A 13,878-nucleotide genomic window follows, 5' to 3' on the forward strand; every position below is an offset into this window, starting at 1 on the left:
TTTTTTTTTTTTTTTTTTTTTTTTAATTTTTTTTTCAACGTTTATTTATTTCTTGGGACAGAGAGAGACAGAGCATGAACGGGCGAGGGGCAGAGAGAGAGAGGGAGACACAGAATCGGAAGCAGGCTCCAGGCTCTGAGCCATCAGCCCAGAGCCTGACGCGGGGCTCGAACTCACGGACCGCGAGATCGTGACCTGGCTGAAGTCGGACGCTCAACCGACTGCGCCACCCAGGCGCCCCTGTGCTTTTTTCATAACACATGAATTGCGATTTTCATAATTGTTGGGGGAGGTGGGGAGGGAGCGGGTCTCAGAATATCTGGGAAGGCGTGTGCTTAATTTGAACCATATGATGCTGGCATTGCCTTCCCCATTCCAGAGTAATAATTACTGAACTATACTATTCTCAAAAAGAGTCCGTGAATTTGGTAGGCAGAGCAACTATTCCTTTATTCTCATTTGATAGGTGATAAGACCTAGGCACAGAGGATTTAGTTGGTTCGCCCACGGCCACACTTGGGAGTATTCGATGGAAGCAAGGCTAGAGCCGCCTGGTATTCCATTCTTCCTCTTGCTTCCTTTTAAAAACCCATCTAGTTTCTTTTCAGTGAGATGGTACATGTACACTGGACAAAACTTAAAGGCGTAACAGGGTAGATAAAGAAAATGTCTCCCTCCCCACCCTGTCCCCGGATCTGCATCTCACCGCCCCTGAGGCAACAACCATACAGCCTGCTGTTCCTTCCTCTCTGCTCCTTCCCCCAATGGAAATGGCAGAGGAGAGAATCAGATCTTCTCTTGGCTTAGGGTTTTAAACCAGTCTCGGCCACCTGTTTGCTGAGTGACCTTGGGCAAGTTGCTACATGTCTCACAGCAGGAGTTCTCCAGCTATAAAATGGGGACAAGGTCACCTACCTCAGAGAGCTCTCCTGAGTATCAAAGTGAAAGGGGAGCATGCAGGAAAGTACATTGTAAACCATGCAGAGCCTCACGAAGGTTGCTAAATATTTTTATTCTCTGCCTCTGGAAGAGCCCAGAAATGACCACCAGGTTCTCACCCTCTCAGAGACAATGGAGAGGATGAATAGGAGATGGAACTCATTTCCACAGGATGAAAGGAAATGATTCAAATTGTACCAAGTGCAATTAAAATTTAATAGTACAGGAAACTTTGCTTTGGAATCCCAAAGGGGCTTCTGAGTTTTCCTTCTTTGAAAAGTTTTTGGAAAATACTAATAACAATATATTAAGACACTAATCTTCCAAGAGGCAAGGGAATGGATAAAAAGCCCTCTCTAGTCCCTTCCTTTCTAGAAATTAGAATTCAAGTAGAAGAGAAATTTAAACCAAACCTTCTGTCCCTGGCCCAGCTCTGGGGTGACCAGATGGGCTAATGACACATTGCCAGCCACACTCATGCCTGGCCTTTGCTACCAGCTTGTTGACTCTAGGTGCACGTTCCAGGTTGACCTTCTACTCTGGAGACCACCCTGGAGTTGGTTCTGTTGTTTGTGGCCAACGAACAGAATTTGATGGATATCTGGGGATTGGGGTAGAAGGGGAGCTTCATCTTATAGGAAGGAGACATTCTCCAGAAGCTGGAGCACCCTGGTCTTGGCTACTTGTAAGGACCCAGAGCAATATGGCCACCCTTCTGTGCCAGGAAGGAGGGGAGGGGAAAAGAAGGGTGGGCCTGCCTCTCTGCTGCACACGGCCTGCATGAAGGATTGCCACCACCCTTATGAAAACAAGTCCCCGGATCTCCAGGGTTTTGCTGCAGGAAGATCTCTAGGAAGGTGGGGCAGTGGGGCCCCTAGGGTTTCACTTTGCTTGGACGCTTCTCTCTCTCAGACAGTTGCTGCTGCCACCTCACTGGCCAATCAGGAACAAAGTCCTCCTCCTCCTCCACCCCTTAGTGTGGCAGATGAAGGTTGGGGATTCCCACATGAACACCCATTAAGGGAAGAGAAAGGACAAGGAGGCAAAGGAGTATTCGCCGACTGAAATACTCGGTCTTGTAGGGCACAGGGTGCTGGGTCATCCCAGGCCTGTCGAATACCTCCCTGCAGCCCCGCAATGCTCTAGGGGCTCCCAAAGGAGAAGCATGACTTCATGAGGCCCCTTTCTTGGGGCTTCTTCACCTCTACTTCTTGCCTGTCTGCATGTGGACGGTGGTGCCTTAAAACGAACTCAACCATCTTGACCTTTGAGGTCCATATCGACAGAAAAAGCCCCACTGTGCCACCTGCTTCAGGATTTCCATCCCTTCTGCTTGGAGGACTAGAAAAGACTTCCTCTCCAGGTGACAGATGACAAGGAAGCCCCACCCCATGCACCCAGACTCAATAGAGTAATAGTCCAGAGATTCTAGCATCACTTCCATCCCATGACGAGGGGTTGCAGAAGGTCACTGGTCCCAAGTTTACTCTGAAGCCCCATACCTAGCATTTGCAGAAACTGGCTATATTGGGGCCAGGATGGGAAAGGGCAGTATTTCTGAATCCAGTCTTTATTGGGGAAAACAATAAATGCAATGGTCCCTAAAGTTATTATATATTCTTATGACTATTCTTTAATAAAAGAATCTTTAATTTGCAGGCATGTAGGGCCAACCCAATGAGCCTGCCCTTTCAATAAGAGCAGTCAAGGCAGGAATGGGGGGACTCCCATCCATACTAGGGATCGGAGCCAGAGTTCAGTCAGCCTGGGCCTCAATCCTACAGAATGCTCTCTCTGGACTCATTGTAATCGGGAGGTTACGAGCCCAGGCTTTCAAGTTTGTAGGACCTAACACCACACCCTCCATTTATCAGCCCTGGAATTCTGCACGGGCTGCTTGACTACTCCGTGCCTTCCTTTTTATTTTATTTTATTTTATTTTATTTTATTTTATTTTATTTTATTTTATTTTTATTTATTATTTTTTTAATTTTATTTTTTATTTTTTAAAATTTACATCCAAATTAGTTAGCATATAGTGAAACAATGATTTCAGGAGTAGACTCCTTAGTGCCCCTTACCCATTTAGCCCATCCCCCCTCCCACAACTTCTCCAGTAACCCTCAGTTTGTTCTCCATATTTATAAGTCTCTTCTGTTTTGTCCTCCTCCCTGGTTTTATATTATTTTTGTTTCCCTTCCCTTATGTTCATCTGTTTTGTCTCTTAAAGTCCTCATATGAGTGAAGTCATATGATTTTTGTCTTTCTCTAATTTCACTTAGCATAATACCCTCCAGTGCCATCCACGTAGTTGCAAATGGCAAGATTTCATTCTTTGTGATTGCTGAGTAATACTCCATTGTATATATATACCACATCTTCTTTATCCATTCGTCCATCGATGGACATTTGGACTCTGTCCATACTTTGGCTATTGTGGATAGTACTGCTATAAACATAGGGGTGCATGTGTCCCTTTGAAACAGCACACCTGTATCTCTTGGATAAATGCCTAGTAGTGCAATTGCTGTGTCATAGGGTAGTTCTATTTTTAGTTTTTTGAGGAACTTCCATCCTGTTTTCCAGAGTGGCTGCACCAGCTTGCATTCCCATGAGCAGTGTAAAAGAGATCCTCTTTCTCTGCATCCTCACCAACATCTGTTGTTGCCTGAGTTGTTAATGGTGCCATTCTGACAGGTGTAAGGTGGTGTCTCATTGTGGTTTTGATTTGTATTTCCCTGATGATGAGTGATGTTGAGCATTTTTCATGTGTCGGTTGGCCATCTGGTTGTCTTCTTTGGAGAAGTGTCTATTCATGTCTTTTGCCCATTTCTTCACTGGATGATTTGTTTTTTGGGTGTGGAGTTTGATAAGTTCTTTATAGATTTTAGATACTAACCCTTTATCTGATATGTCCTTTGCAAATATCTTCTCCCATACTGTCGGTTGCCTTTTAGTTTTGCTGATTGTTTCCTTCGCTGTGCAGAAGCTTTTTATTTTGATGAGGTCCCAGTAGTTCATTTTTGCTTTTGTTTCCCTTGCCTCTGGAGAGGTGTTGAGTAAGAAGTTGCTGCGGCCAAGATCAAAGAGGTTTTTGCCTGCTTTCTCCTTGAGGATTTTGATGGCTTCCTGTCTTACATTTAGGTCTTTCGTCCATATTGAGTTTATTTTTGTGTATGGTGTAAGTAAGTGGCATTCTTCTGCATGTCGCTGTCCAGTTTTCCCAGCACCACTTGCTGCACAGACTGCCTTTATTCCACTGGCTATTCTTTCCTGCTTTGTCAAAGATTAGTTGGCCATACATTTGTGGGTCCATTTCTGGGTTCTCTATTCTGTTCCGTTGATCTAAGTGTCTGTTCTTGTGCCATCTCTGCCTTCCTTTTCTCATCTGCAGTATGGGAATAATCATATCTTCTTCGTAGGAAATAGAAGTTAAATGTGATACAGAGTTTAGCACAGTGCCTGGCACACAGTGTGCTTGCTAAATGGCAGGTACTGTTGTGGAGTGGTGCAGAAGCAGGCCATTCCAAGGAGCAGGGCCTTGACAGAGAAGGCCCAGAGATGGGACATGATGGGGCATCAAGGAAAGAAAAGGCCAGGAGGGAAGAGACTGCTCCTCTTCTCTCCTCTCCATAAAGGCCACTGCTGCCTCTGTGGGCAGGGAAACTAGGAAGTCTGAGTCAGGCCTCTTCCCATCTCCCTGGCTTCCATCATCCCCGTGGGGAGATGACCTAAATCTTTCAACCTCCATGCCAGGATGTGTCAGGTGCCTGGAACTGGTTGAAGAAGGGCTCCCCTGTCTGACCCTGTGCCCTTCCCAGAGCTGAGGGGTAGAGCCCACAGGGATTCCGTGAACAAGTGCCGAGATGGGTAGCATGCAGCCAGTAGGGCCTGTGGACCCCTCTCCTCAAGGTGCCGTGGAGAGTGGAGCTGCATCCCCCGCTCGGAACCCTTCCCCAGCAGGTGGGCGCCTGGTGGGGCCAGATGCTATGACAGATTGCAGAAGTTTTTCTGAGTTTATAGGTTTTAAAAGGTCAGGCTCTTTGGTGGTAAAAGTTTCAGAGACCAGTAAAATTTACTGGAAGAGACGGGAGACACGACTGAAAGTAAAAGGCTGCAGCCAGGAGTCTAAGGGATCTCAGCTCCATCCTCTAACGGGCTGTGGGAACGGAGGCAAGACACAGAGGCTTTCTGGGCTCTGTGTTTTAACCTGGAAAATGGGAGCAAGCACCGTGGTAAGGGGCAGGAGGGTGTGCGCCCCCATGAGCCTGGGCTCTTCACCGCCTGATTACACTGAGTCCCAGAGCCCTCTGTAGGATTTAAACCCAGGTTGATTGATTGAATTCTGGAAAGTGCCAAGCACAGGCGTGACTACAGTCCTCCTGGGCACGGTGTTGGGAGCAGCTGGACACAAAGCCAAGGCACAGGCCTACAGGTCCTGCATCCTCAGGGCTTTTCATTACCCACCCTGGGCCGCTGCCGTCTGCGTGTCTGCCTCTGCGCCCCCGGAGGAGCCCGGCCGTCTGCAGGCAGAGCTCCGGAATCAAATTAGCCAGGCCTCTGCTTTTTCCCTCGTCCCCACCGGCCACGGCGAGTTCATCAAGGCCGCTCACTAATTTTTATCTTGTTTAAAAGGGACAAAAGTGACTCCACAGTTTCATCGGAGGCAATTTACACCCCGCCACTGGCCACAGCTCCAACTACCCCCTGTCTGCTGTGCCATCAAATCCATTAATAGGAAATTTCTTTGGGGGAAACTTGACTGATGCTCCATCAGAGAGGCACAGAGGCAATACATCTCCATTCGAGGCCGTGGCCTGCCCGGCTCGCTATAATCCTATTACCTAAAGCTAATTCCCTAATGCACACACTGTACCAAGACATTCTCTTCCCTCCCCAGCACAGTTGGGCAGTCCCAGAGGATTCCAGGAGCTCAGAGCAGAAGTGAAGGCTTGGGGCTCAGAGGACAGGGTCTCCAGGCTTTTTGGTTGCTCCCTGCCCGGGGCTTGGCATGTGGCCTTGGCTGGCCCTCCATTCCACAGCAGTGGAGGGTCAGTCACATTCAGGCCACCCCAACTCCACGGCTCTGCCTCTCCTGAAGCCTTCTTTTCTTTTCCTCCCTCTATTTCCCTCTTTTTCTTTCTCCTTTTCTCCTTGCCTTTTACTGCTAGCTTCCTTTTCTTCTCCGTTTCCTGCCAATGTTTTCTTTTCTCATCTTCCTTTTCCTCTTCCTTTTACTTTTGCCTTCTCTCCCTTCTTCTCCAGATCCCTCTTTTCCTGTAGTATTACCTTCTGTTTCTTTGCACCATCTTCTTGCCCCCCTCTCCCCCACTGCTTGGGGACCATGCCCGCACAAGTTCAGTGCCCAGTGCTTCTTCTTGCTGTCTGTCTCCAGGTGGCTTGGCTCTGTGGAAGGAATGGGCTCCAGGCCACACTGGTCGTGGCTTGGGGCAACAGGTGAGGGACTGCCTTGTGGGTATGCGCAGGGAGCCCCAGGGAGGACAAAATGGGGCATTCGGAGGCAGTGGTTAGGACATGGAGGGGAGCGGCTAGGTGTTGTTTGTTCTTTAATGATGCAGCAACTGTAATGGAAACCCCAGTGGGTTACTGCTAAGCACCAAACCTGGTAACGGCCATACGAAGGGCCCCCGTCAGTGAATGGTATAATGCTTGTTGTAGATTTTATAATGCGCGTAAACAAGAGGAAACATCCTTCTAGAAATTTACAGCAGATTTCTCAGTGACAATGAGAAATGAACATGAGCCTAAGAATCTTTGTGTATCACTCCAGATGCTGGGCTTGAAGATGGATTTAGGAATCCACAAATGCCCTTCCTGAGTTTGAGCCCCTTCAAGACCTCAGCCTGGACGCCTGGGGACAGCCTGGTTCTTCTTGCCTTGTCCTGCTGTCAAGCCTGGATGTACTCGTTCTGGAGTGGAGGTGCCTAGTTTCTCCTATTGTACCGCGTGTCCTCATCTCCATTCCTCCAAAAGGAATTCCTGGAGATGATTTTCCATGTTTTATCTGGATTGTGCAGTGAGGAAGCACACGACTTCAGAGAAGCGTAGCCCGATCTCCTTGAGCTGGACCAAGCGTTCCGGCACCAAACTCTGGCTAATAGCCATCCAAAGGGACTCCATCCGTGAGTGTTAAATGCTAATGCAGATTTCATCATGCACACGAATAAGGGGGGAAATCCAGACAAAACCAAAAAGGACTCGGCCCTGACCAAGGTGATTTTTTTTCAACCATGACAACTGAGAAAATTCTTCTTTCCCACAGTGTTCCCAGCCTATGCCACACTTAAATCCAACTGGAAATGGAATTGAAAGGAATACAAATATTTGTGGTTGAGGCTTGCCATGATTTGATACAGGTGTATCTTGCTTTTCACACACTCGAGGCAAAGAAGTCTGCTTCTACCCAAACGGTAAAGTGGGAGTGAGATTCACTCAAACAGAAATTCCCAGCCACACTCTTCTCTGACAGTTTTTTTGGCACACAGCTGGGTGTCTGAGGAACAGATCCTTTCCTATTCGACTGACAAAGGAAAAAGAAACCCTTGTTTCAAGAAAACGTTTAAAAGCAAAGTATTGATGGGGCACCTGGGTGGCTCAGTTGGTTGAGCATCTGACATCAGCTCACGTCATGATCTCATGGTTTGTGAGTTCAAGCCCCACATCAGCCTCACTGCTGTCGGCACAGAGCCTGCTTCAGATCTTCTGTCCCTCTCTCCCTCTGCTCCTCCCCTGCTCAGCCTCTCTCTCTCAAAAATAAATAAACACTAAAAAAATTCTTAAAAGGAAAGTGTTGACAATGTTCATGAAATGGTATTAATAAGCAAAGGACAGGATGGGATGCAAAATTATATGTACAATGTATTTACTTCATTGTACACATTATAACAGAAAATTATAGAGGAATAGATATCAAAATATTAACAGGGGATGTTTCTGGGTAGTGAGTAAGCCCATGGATGATTTTAATGTTTCTTCATATTTTTCTATAATAAGCATGTATTATTGTATTCTCTTTTTTAATTAAAAAACTTTTTTAATGTTTATTTATTTTTGAGAGAGAGAGAGACAGAGAGACAGAGCACAAGTGGGGAAGGGATAGAGAGAGAGGGAGACACAGAATCTGAAGCAGACTCCAAGCTCTGAGCTGTCAGCACAGAGCCTGATGCGGGGCTTGAACCCACAAACCGTAACATCATGACCTGAGCTGAAGTCAGATGTTTTACTGATTGAGCCACCCAGGCACCCTTATTATATTTTCATAATACATGTTATGGGGGTGCCTGGGTGGCTCAGTGAGTTTAGCGTCCAACTCTTGATTTCGGCTCAGGTCACGATCTCATGGTTCGTGGGTTTGAGCCCTACATCAGACTATGTGCTGTCAGTGCTTGGAGCCTGCTTGGGATTCTCTCTTCCTCTTTCTCTGCCCCTGCTCCCCTTGTGCTCTCTCTCTCTCAAAAATAAATAAACTTAACAATAATAATACATATTATGTATATGAAACAATATATAAATATATTTGCTTAGTATAAATTACATATACAGGTTACTACTTAAATATTTAAATTTAAATATTTTGTTGAGAAAAATAAATATTTTGATGAGGACAAAAGGACAGAAGTAACCCCATGTGGTAACCCAGGTCCCTTCCTCTGTGTGCAGAGATGCCCGGCCCCTGCTTAGGAAGGGGAGTGAATGAATGGCACCCCCTGCTCCCGCCGCACCTCCCCCTGCCCCAGCCCCATGCTACCCAAGCGTACTAGCCATGGGACATAAATGAAGGTAGCAGCCCAGGGCCACTCCCAGCAGACAGGCTGCACCCTTGCTCCAGGAGCCCCTGCAGCGGCCCCCAACCCCCCAGCCCCCCACCCCAAGTTACTCCTTGGAGCATTTGGCCCAGCCACCTGGCTGAAGGGGCGGACTAAGTCCTGCCCCATGACATCAGCTGGGCGGCCTCCCCTCTCACTGGCTCCCTCTCCTTCCTTCCCGCCCTGAAACCTGATCCGGCTGAGGGACTGATTGCAGGAACTTGGCGACTGTCCAGCCCTGGTGGCCCCTCAGCAGTGGGAGGCTGCAGCCTCAGAGGTGTGGAAGGCGGCCCTGAGGAGGCAGGCCGGCTGGGACATGAAGCCGGCAGAGTGTGGGCAGCCTGCTTGTCAGCACGTCTTACCCTGAGGCCACTCCAAGGCAGCTCACGCCCGGGGAAAGTCACCATGCTGTCGTGGGTGCCACGGGTCCTGCTGGCCTTGCTTCTGCCCACACTCCTGGCACATGGACAAGGTAAGGGGACGGGTGGGAAAAGATACGGGACATGGCTGGCCACCTGCAGAGGTCGGGTAGGGGATGTTTGATTCCCCCAGGGGTTGAGGGAGGGAGGTTTTCAGAGTGGGTGCTGCTTCGGGAAAGTCAGGGATCTTGCCACATCCGAGCACAAGAATTTGAAGGCACTATGGTCCAGCTCAAAAGCAGGGGTGGTGGAGTGCCAGGTGAGGGCAGGGCTTGCCGAGAGGGGCTCCTGTCTTCTTTGCCCTGCTCCCAAACTCATGGAACAGTAGCTGCAAGGGACCTTGGACTTCATTTGGTCTACTCCTTCTTGTTATAAATGGGACATTTATAACCCCAGAGAGGGGGCATAATTCACTCAAGGTCACACAGCACATTAGCAACAGAGTGGCGACCAGAACCAACCTCAGCTTCCCTGGTCTTGTTGCATGGGCTCCCTGGGCCTCCTTTCCTCAAGTTCCCTTCCAGAGCTAAACTCTAATAACCCCAAACTTCTCTGCATTCCCCTACCCTTTCCTCCTGCTTTCCTGGGATATGAGGTGTTTGGGTCACAAAAGGATTTGTTTCCTTTTGCCACAAACAATATTTATTTCCTGTTTTGGAAGGTTTTTCTCCCCATGCAGAGCTAGGTTGGGAGAGCTGGGGCACAATTAGGATGCCGTCCCAGGGCTGAACAGAGAGGAAGAACTGAGATGCACGTGCGTGCTGGCTTTCCTGCCTTGAGCTGTCCCTGTGGAAGCTCGGCAGGACCAACAGACCCAGGAGGCGTGTTAAGGCTGTGGCTCGGAGCTTTCTTGGCCGAGGAGAATTGCTGTCCAGTCTGGCTCCCTGCACACCGGTCCGTTTCCCAGCAATAGACTCAGGGCTATTGCTTGCGTAGTGAAGACACAGAGAGATTTGGATCTGAATCTCATTTCCCCCACTTGCGGGGCACAGTCTCCACCTTTCTGAGCCTTGGGGACCCTTATCTGGAAACTGTGCTGTCATGACAGCCGCCCCCATGGGCTGCTCGAAGATTGAAATGAAGAATGTGTTAACTGATATTATTCCACAGGAATAAGTGGTCTCTTGTCCTCCCCCTCTCTCTGCTCTTCTCTGTCCTTCGGAGGGAAGCTGAAAGTTTACCTGGGAAAGTGGGTGGGGAGCAGGAAGGGGGATCTGTAGCAGAGATTTGCCCACATTATATAGACAAGATGCGAGAAGAGGCAGCCTTGTTTGGAGAAAGTCAGGCCCACTGGCACCTGGTCTGTGGAAGACCCCAGAGGCACCCTGCTAGTCCCCTAACAGCTTTGCCCCCTGTGCCCTGGTCCTCTAGGGTTCTCGCATTCCTTACCCTATGACTTTCACCTTCTTTTTCTTGGCACCTTTCAGGAAGTGCTTCCGCTATTTCCCAGAGGGGTAACAGGTGCACGTGAAACCCCCATAGAATGGGGTGAGGACCTCAGAGTTCGGTTTTCTCATCGCCATTTTGTCCTTATAGGTCTCCTGCTCTGGGAACAATTCAGTTTCTCCTCACTTCCTGTAACCTCACGTCTAACCCTCTTCCCAACCCACCAAATCTGCCCATAAATCAACCCTCTGGAGGAGACCTGCCCCCAGGAGTTTGTGCGTGCATGACTCAGAGGGGAGGATTTCGCAGGAAGGAATGGCAGCTTTCACGGGATGCCTCCTTTCTTTCTTTGTTAATAGGAGGCTGGGGTCAAGGAGCCGACGAGGATCTGGCCAGACGCTGAGGTCTGACCTTGACTGAGGCAAACCTTCATGCAGACCTTTGGGCTTACAGATGGTGTACTTGGGGCCACCTTCCCTTGCAGCCCCCTCTCCTTCCAGTACCCATCCCGAGGGCCACTCCTCCTTAGCTCCCCAGCTCCCCTCCTCTGTCTCCTGCAGACCACCTCCTCTGGGCAGGTACCTGCTCAACCTTTCTCAGCCCCTGGCCCACTTAGACCTCACCTGTCTTATATCACCTGCGTTTACAGCCCAGCTCCCCTCTCTCATGGAAATGAGTGTGTAGGTTACCCTTAGGAGACAATACCTTCAGATTTGGGCAGGAATCTCTGTGGACAAAACATTCCAGTGACGGGACTTTCAGTCTGTGGAAGTATCTGGGACTCTGGGGTGAAAATAGTGGAGGCATTTTCCTTTTAATAGCCTTCAAACCAGGCCAAAAGATGGGGGAAGCCTCAGGCTCTGATGCCCACTTTGCCCTGTTCTTCCTAGCCAGGCGCAGGGAGCACCCCCAGGCTCAGAACACCTCTAGGCCTGCTCTGCTGAGGCTGTCAGATTACCTCCTGGCCAACTACCAGAAGGGCGTGCGGCCCGTGCGGGACTGGAGGAAGCCAACCACCGTGTCCATCGATGTCATTGTCTATGCCATCCTCAGCGTGGTGAGCACTAGGCCCCAGTCTGCCCCACTCAGAGGTGGGCCTTTTGGGGTGAGAGACCATGTAAGGCCGGGTCACTCCCTGGGCAGCACAGGGGACATTCAAGTACCCAGAGTACGTGTGATCTGGCACAGACCCGTGCCAGGCTGGACAACAGCACCGACCGTCTACAGAGCTGCCCAAACCAGAAAACCAGGGTCACCTCTGTGGCTGCCTCTCTCAACCCCTATTCCTAGAGGTCCACTTACCACATGTGGTTCTTCATGCATTGTGTCATGGTAACCATGTCCCCACATAAGCTGTCCTGTTCATCTGTCCTATTCATTTCTAGGCCCTTGGTGTCTGACACGGGCCCCTGATACATGACAGGTGTTGATAAATGATTGTTGAACAATTAATCCTAAACCAATTGATAAATCAATTCCTTCATCAATGACTGTAGTAGGGTGGGGTGCACTGCCTGGTGAGGAGGTCAGACGTTGTGCAGAGATAAACAAGAGAGCAGTTGCAGAGATAGAGAGCACCAGAGCAAGCAGGACCTGACCTCACGGTCTCTACTGCAGCCCGTGTGGCTGTTTCGGGAAGCAAAGCTGGGAATTAGTTGGGAATGAGGGACAGTGATGAATTCTGGACTGTGTGTTTTTGCATTTCTTGACTGCATACTAGGGTGGGAGGGAGATACAGGTGTAGATATACAGGCATACAAATATGTAAAAGTGTATAGATATAGGGGCATCTGGGTGGCTCAATCAGTTGAGCATCTGACTCTTGATTTCGGCTCAGGTCATGAACTCACGATTTGTGGGACTGAGCCCCATGTTGGGTTCCTTACTGACAGCACAGAACCTGCTTCGGATTCTCTCTCTCTCTCTCTCTCTCTCTGCCCCTTGCCCACTGGTATGCATATGTGTCCTCTCTCTCTCAAAATAAATAAACATCTAAAAAATACAGATAGATAAAATATTTTCTATATGTCTTCTCTTTTTAAAAAAAAAATGTTTATTAAAAAAATGTTTATTTATTTTGAGAGAGAGAGAGCACGAGCAGGGGAGGGGCAGAGAGACAGAGGAAGAGAGAGAATCCCAAGCAGGCTCCACACTGTCAGCACAGAGCCTGACTCAGGGCTCAATCCCACTATCCATGTGATCATGACCTAATTCAAAATCAGAAGTCAGACACTTAACTGACTGAGCCTCCCAGGCACCCCCTTTATGTTTTCCCTTATCTTATATGTTACGTATATTATATATGTAAAATATATGTGTCATAGAGACATATATATGTATAACATAATAGAAAATAGTAAAAGATGATAGATAGATAGATAGATAGATAGATAGATAGATAGATAGATAGGAAATTAAAAAAGAAACAGTTGTATTTCTTCCTAGATGTGTCCTAGTCAAAGACCAACCAACTCTTCCTGGTTGGCCCTTTTCTCTTTTTCTTCACTACCTCTTCCCGAAGGAATAGGGACCCAAAGCAACAGCTCCTCTTGGGGTACGTGTGCAAGGTGGACGTCCGCCCACGGGGCACTGACGCTGAGCCCTCTTTCCTTTCACAGGATGAGAAGAACCAGGTCCTGACCACCTACATCTGGTACCGGCAGGTGAGCGCCCACCCCCATTTCCTGGGACGGGATCTTCCCCTTCCAGGAAGGATTCCTCAAAAGAGTCAGGAATGCCAGAGGCCTTGGTGAGGGGAGGGGGGAAGAGGCTCAGAGACAGACTCAGGAGACCCGGGAGTCTGGGCCCCTCTCCTCTCAGGACTGGAGATGGAAGGAAGCTCCGTGCTCAGCGGAGGAGAAATCCTCCAAACCCCCTCTGGTTTCCGAGTGGTTTCACAGCATCTCGAACAACAACTTGTCTGGTCTCTGTTGATAAACACCTCCAGTGCCCAGTTGCTCAGCGGGAAGCTACCGCACGTTTAAACAACTCTAATCGCTAGAAAGTTCTTCCTTCTATTAAGCCAAGGGTGATGACAATCAAATTGGGTGATTGACACGGGGCAGTCCCATCCACCGAGTCCTCACACCCTCAGCCACCTCCCAACTCTCCAAGCTTCTGAGGGACATCGCTCAGCCACTGCTGAGAACGTCTCTGAGGCCTTCCAGGCCTTCATGTGGCCCTTCCGGCAGCGGGCTGGTGGGGAGCAGGGGTGGGGGGCAAGCCGGTAGAGAGCTGATGGGGAGCTGGCTGGGAGCTGGAGGGGAGCTGGGGGAGAGCTGGTGGGGAGCTGGTAGAGAGCTGATGGG

The 13,878-nt window shown here is 49.1% G+C and overlaps 1 protein-coding gene across 1 annotated transcript in view; it reads left to right on the forward strand.

Moving 5' to 3' along the window:
- HTR3A (5-hydroxytryptamine receptor 3A) overlaps window positions 1–13,878 on the forward strand; it is a 41,243-nt gene that overhangs the window by 18,815 nt on the left and 8,550 nt on the right. The window contains exons 8-12 of the mRNA XM_040483064.1: window positions 6,731–6,880; window positions 6,978–7,082; window positions 8,983–9,237; window positions 11,461–11,627; window positions 13,189–13,233. Coding sequence (XP_040338998.1) covers window positions 6,766–6,880; window positions 6,978–7,082; window positions 8,983–9,237; window positions 11,461–11,627; window positions 13,189–13,233 — 687 coding nt within the window. The 5' untranslated portion in view covers window positions 6,731–6,765. The remainder of the gene's footprint in view (window positions 1–6,730; window positions 6,881–6,977; window positions 7,083–8,982; window positions 9,238–11,460; window positions 11,628–13,188; window positions 13,234–13,878) is intronic.

The sequence above is a fragment of the Herpailurus yagouaroundi genome, unplaced genomic scaffold, assembly GCF_014898765.1.
Source record: "Herpailurus yagouaroundi ecotype Mexico unplaced genomic scaffold, PumYag 161, whole genome shotgun sequence".
In the NCBI taxonomy this organism is placed as follows: Eukaryota; Metazoa; Chordata; class Mammalia; order Carnivora; family Felidae; genus Herpailurus; species Herpailurus yagouaroundi.